Genomic DNA, 6228 nt, shown 5'->3' on the forward strand with positions numbered 1-6228 from the left:
AAAGGGGCACCAGCCTATCTCTGTCCCTAAAAAATCAGATTACATGCCTCGTTTCTGGAATTCCAAAGGTTTGCTCTGTACAAGAAAGGGATTACCAGCACCTAGTAAAAATTCATGCCAAACACAGACAGGAAGTCCACTATACGGTCGGGCTAAAGGCCCTTAACCTCAGCAAATTAAATTGATGCAACGGAAACATATGAGCTTGGGCACACAAAATAATGCCAACCTGCACAGGAGCTCACTAGCAGGGGGCATCAGGAGAATGCATAACCGTATCATGCAATCGGTTGTGGATGCCATCCTACTCATCAACAGCGGCAAACGGCTGGCAATCTTCAGTCCCATCCAGTGGAAGATAAGCTAACTGATTGCCTCAGCTGAGCTCACTAGAAGCAACTGATTCCATCCTCAGAAGGCTAACAGTTAGCTCAAGATAAAGTAGATAAATCAAAGTCAGTAACCTCATCTCTGGAGATAAAGTAGAGAAATGTAGAGAATCGACTAAAATGATAAAAAGAAATGAGCACCTGTACATTTTCCTGGGACAAGTGGGTTCATCTCAAGAACGGGAGAGAACCCAGTGCCTGAGATTGTTTCGACATCCTCGATTTCAGCATACAAAATACACATTCAATTCTTCAAAGGCCTTTGCTGTCTGAAATTGAAGGTGCAAATTGGAGAAGGACAGCAGCGGTGTGATGGGCCCCAACAAATGATATAGCTGGATATAGTGCATTCTCCTTCTGTTTCCCCAACATGCATCTGAATACCTGTCGTATTTGCGCCAAGAGAAAAAACTTGAAACATATATTTTGTATTAAAAGAAGCACCAAGAAAACGGAGCAATGGCCCAATAACAAGAGCGCTCAGAATCATTGCTAGTGTAAGTCACTAAATCTATTATAAACATTGATCTCATCAACACAATGCATATGCCAGTAATTGACTCCATATCTCTGGGTAATAAAAACCAGTGTACACATATAAGCAAGCACGCATAATCCCAACCGAGAAACTGATACAATCATGATGCCTGAAATCATGACTTATTACAGTACCAACCTAACTAGCCTGTAATACAGGTTCTAGCAATAGTTCACAAAAGAGGGAAATAAATTATCCATTATTAATAAGCTCAATAGCCTCATCTAGCGTGGTAGGCTAGCAGATGACAAGAACTCTGCCTCCAAGCTATAGCGTCGTTGGCTACCTCCTGGCTGTGCGGACAATTGCCGAGCAGATCTACTTCTTTGAGTTAACGACCTTGGTTGCATCTGCTCTCCATTTCTCGGATCAGGCTGAGATGAGTTCATCCGTTTTGTAAGTATAGTCTGCAGTTCGGTCTCCACCTGTTTCATGGTTGGTCTTTCTTCGCCGTGTAGCCTCAAGCACCGCTCTGCAAGAGAGGCAACACCATTGATCTCTTCCTCGGTTGCCTCCTCAAGGACCTGAGAATTAACAATACCTATGATTCTCCCCTCATTGAACTCCTGCAGAAAATAGTTTGACAAGCTCTTGACTATGCCTGATTCACTTGTGAAAACAGGCTTCATTCTCAGAAGCAACTCCACTAGTACCACACCAAAACTGTACACGTCGCTCTTCCCGTTCAGCTGCCTGGTATGGAAATACTCTGGATCTAAGTACCCAAATGTACCTTGCACATTCGTAACAATATGTGTTTGATCGACTGGAACCAATCTGGACGCGCCAAAATCTGACACTTTAGCCGTGTAGTTCACATCCAAGAGTATATTTGAGGATTTGACGTCACGATGGAAGATTGATATTGAAGCTGAAGAGTGCAGATAAGATAGAGCTCCTGCTGTTTCCAGGGCAATCCTTAAGTAATCACCCCAAGACAAAGAAAAACCATCACTTTCATCTGCATGAAGAACTTCAGACAGTGAGCCACTGGATACATAATCATACACCAGCAATGGAACCTCGGTTTCGAGACAACATCCAAAGAGCTTCACAATATTTCTGTGATTTATCTGGGTGAGGACTGCAACCTCATTGATAAATTGACTGATCTCAGACTGCTCAATGACCTTAGACTTTTTTACTGCAACAACACGTTGATCAGACAATATGCCTTTGTAAACCATGCCATGCCCCCCACGTCCGATGATACGTGCAGGGTCAAAGTTGTTTGTTGCCTTCTCTAGCTCTTCTAACGAGAAAATCTTTGTATTATCATTTGCAGTTTCATCAGATGATATCAATGTTTCTAGGAGAAGACATTGGTTCTTTCGGAAATAGTTCTTCCGTAGTTGCTTTTGAACGTTTATTTTCCATCTACGAGTGAGAAGCACTACACTGAAGCTCAGAAGTAGGACACCCAAACCACATGATAACCCAATTATTATACCTGCAGGAATTAAGCTCTTTTATGTTTCCGTTCTATCTTGTCTATAAAAAATGTAACAATACTAGTCTTACCTAAGAGCAGAGGTTGTTGCCTCTTAGTACACTGCATTTTTAATGAATCATACTTAGTCTTGGGAGGACATTCAGTACAACTAAAGCTTCCTCTGGTATTATGGCATGTCCCGTTACAATTGCTCGGTTGAAGGCATTCATTAATATCTGAAATTAAGAAAATCTTGACATGATGTGTTGACAAAATCTATGACACAGAAATCGGAAGATTGTACTTCATCCAGCTAACATGAAACAATATCAATTAAGTGAAGCCCAAATGAATGATAAAACAAACTAGAAGTAGCAAAAGGAGTCACCGTCTTTATAGTAGCTGGCAACTTCTATACATGTTTTTATATATCATACATTTTTCCAGCGGCATAGGCAGTTAAGAACTTAAGATAGATGGTATAGTACAAAGCTTTGAACATTTCAAGTGTAAAGGGAGGGGGGAGAGAGAGAGAGAGAGGGGGGGGGTACCTTGACAACCGGTTTGGATGTATGGATTTCCTTGGAAGCCATCTGAGCATTTGCAACGGTAACCAGCATAGACCCCTTCAGCACTTACTCCCATGCACTTGCTGTTCGTACTCACACAAGCATATCCAGATTTATTCCGTTCGGCCTCTGCGCAACTTAGATTAGCAGCAACCCATTTCATAGAGAAAAATAACCCATATGTAGAAAAAAGACTGTTAGGCTCTAATATAAACAGGGAGTTCGCAGAATTTTGGTCAGGAATAATGGTGACATTAATGGTCCCTTCGTCAACATTTATGTCAATGACCTGTTTCTCCCACAAGTCCAACATGACCAGGGCAGCTGATGATGTCGTATTTGTGCAGTTGAGGTGAAACTCTTTCCTGGCAAAGCAACCCTCCTCAAAGCCGAATGGGAATTGCACACTAATGTTACCACACGAACGTATACAATTAGCCCTGCTCGGAATTGGATTATATCCTAATTTGACCAGTAAAATATTAGGCATGTATCAATATTCAATACCGAAAATACATAACAACAAATGTATGTTTGCTCCCGATTAGGAAAAGAGAGTTCACCTCTATCATTGAAGCAACCATCTTTAATGTAGGGGTTGCCTGTATAGGCAGTGCTGCAAATGCAGCTGTAGCCAAGGCGTCCGTCAATGCACTCGGCATCTTTGATGCCACAGAATAACCTGGTACTGTCAATGCACTCAGCATACTTGCCAATACAGGCATAGCTTGTCCTGTTTTGCTTGGCAGCAACACAGTTGGATTGGTCAACTATCTTCCACAATAGCTGAAAGTCATTCGACCTGTCACTAGTTATGCTGATTCTATCCCATAGTTGAGAGGTCTGGTTATAGCGTCCATCAATGTTGCTTTTGCCATGGTTGTAACCAAATTTGAACAGAAAATCGACGTTACCATAGCCATTAACACGACAGCATCCGGATGTATTTTTGCAGTTGTGCATAGCCACCATCTCTGGGATTCTTGGATCCAGACACGCAGTGCGGCATTTCAACGTGGTGGCATAGTCTACAACAGAGTATACCTCTAGGCCACAGCCGGTAATATTTAGAACAGTGGACCCAAGAGAGAAGGACCTCCCGGGCGGTTTCAAAGAATAGTTGTAGACACTGACACCTGATTTCATGGGGATGGTATGCGAGAAAGAGGCCTTGATGGAGTCAAGGTCATCAAAGATGATCACCTCGGTAATGCCGTCGCGCAAGAACAGTCTGGGGGGATGAACGGTGTCGTTGCAAGTGAGGTTGAAGTCGGGACCCCGGGAACACCTGGATCCGATGCCAAAGGGGTAGCTGAAGCTCACGCTGCCGCATCTCGTCGGGCAGCCATTAAGCGTGGCACCGGCACGGGATGGTTGCGCCCAGTTCCCCTCGGGGCTCTGCTGGCCTGTTATCACTCCGGATGCCAGCGCTGTTGGCTTTCCTAGTGACCCAAGCACCAACAGAGAGAACAACATCAGCAAGATGTCCATCATGAATCTACAGTTCTACACTACACCTTGCACTAGAGAGATTCAGGTCAGGCAGGAGTGGCTTCTCTTTGAGCTACCACTTTCATGACTGCATCCCTACTACATATATATCTGTGATTTCAAAAACTTACAGCTGACACAAGTAAAACTGGAAGTTGATTTGTGCACGCAGATGTGGCACTGGCTGTGTTGTGTTTTAGTGGCATGTGAAAGCAGATGATCATGAGCCTCGTACATGCCCATGTGGATGTGGCAGTGGTTTATTTGATGGGATGTGCAGGAGAAGACAATGAGTCCGTGACCTCATACGTCGTGCCGCAGGAAGACCCCAGCAAGTCGGTCCATTGAAGGGGCTAGTTTAAGTCTATTGCTGATAAACCACGTCACACATTTTTGATGCGGAGCATCCTTCGACCATCACCAATGACATCACACCACCACCGCAAGCACGTATTGTCGAAACCGAGGTGAACTTCTTCCTCTTCGAGTTTCATTCGGATTCATACAAGAGTCGGATTCTACCTCAAATGGAAACTCTATGCACTCGTAGGTACCAAGGAGAAGATCGTGAAGAGGCAAGGACGGAGACACAAGCAACTATGGAGGAGAAGGAAGAAGGGCACGCGAGGCCTGAAGCAAGAGAGGTCGAGAACCACCCCGGGTGCCTGGACCCCAACCGCTGGAGGGCCAAGTCCCTGGCCACCCCGGGTGCCCGGCCACCTGCAGCCCGGGTGCCCGGCCCTCCCCTGGGCGCTGCCTCTGCCGGCCCCGGGTGCCCGGCCTTGGAGTCCCGGGTGCCCGGCCCTTGGCCCAGCCGCCACCTGGGCGCTGGCGCGGCCCATCCCGGGTGCCCGGCCTCCTCCCAGTGCGGCCCAGCCCCGCCCCTGGGTGCCCGGGCCATCACCCCCGGGTGCCCGGCCCAGCTGCTGGAGCAGCCCAGCTCCGCTCGGGTGCCCGGGCCACCAACCCCGGGTGCCCCCCCTACAGCAGCAGCCCGGCGCCCCCCTGACCACCCCGGGTGCCCGGGCCTCACACCCCCGGGGGGAACTGGGCGCGTGCATTTTGTGGTCTTTGACCATTGTACCCCTCTCTCACTCAACTTCGTCCCTAGACTATATAAACACCTCCTCTAACTCTTTTGAAAGGATAGCAAAGATTTTGATAGACAAAGAGAGAGCTTTGCTCATCTTCCTCCTCATGGAGATCATGACCTCCTAAGGGAGAAGATCCACTTGTGGATACCAAAGGCCTCCTCTTGGAGAAGGATCCCCATCATAGGATCATCAAGCCCTCATCTCCTTCATAGGATTTGGGATGAACTCTACCATGTATCTTGTTTCTCTTTTATTGTTCATGTACCTTGTGGATCTTGTGTGTTTATTGGTCTAGTGGATGTGTGATTGGACTTGTTCTTGAGTGTTACTCTTGTTTTCCCTTTTGTGTTCATCTTGTTCTTGGGGATTCCCCCTCCAATTCGTGAAAGATCTCCACTTAGGGTTCCACCCTACAACATCTTGGTATCATGAGCCATGGTTTCTCATGAAATTGGAGACCCCCTTGTTGTTCTCTAGCTTAATTTTGTTGTGTTCTTTCCCAATTTCGAAAATTTCCTCACCAAAAATAGCCCCCATTTTTTTTGTGATTTGTTGGTTTGATGAGGTTTTGTTGGATTTGATCCATGGATTTGCTTGGTTTCGAGTGGATCTAGTATTCCCCCATCCATCTCCACCTTCCCCTCCACAAAATCCACCAATTTGTTTTTTTTCCACGAATTTCCGCTCAAACCCGACACCCCCGGGCACCCGGACC

At 46.2% G+C, this 6228-nt stretch overlaps 1 protein-coding gene across 1 annotated transcript; it reads right to left on the reverse strand.

Annotated features, from left to right (window-relative positions):
- Positions 1-1151: 1151 nt before the first annotated feature.
- On the reverse strand, positions 1152-4419 carry LOC119270714 (wall-associated receptor kinase 1-like). Its single transcript, XM_037552754.1, has 4 exons — positions 3492-4419; positions 2911-3390; positions 2449-2595; positions 1152-2377 (listed from the first exon to the last, which is right to left on the reverse strand). The coding sequence occupies exons 1-4, from the start codon at positions 4417-4419 to the stop codon at positions 1152-1154; spliced, it is 2781 nt and encodes a 926-aa protein (XP_037408651.1).
- Positions 4420-6228: the final 1809 nt, after the last annotated feature.

This window comes from Triticum dicoccoides, chromosome 3A (assembly GCF_002162155.2).
Source record: "Triticum dicoccoides isolate Atlit2015 ecotype Zavitan chromosome 3A, WEW_v2.0, whole genome shotgun sequence".
In the NCBI taxonomy this organism is placed as follows: Eukaryota; Viridiplantae; Streptophyta; class Magnoliopsida; order Poales; family Poaceae; genus Triticum; species Triticum dicoccoides.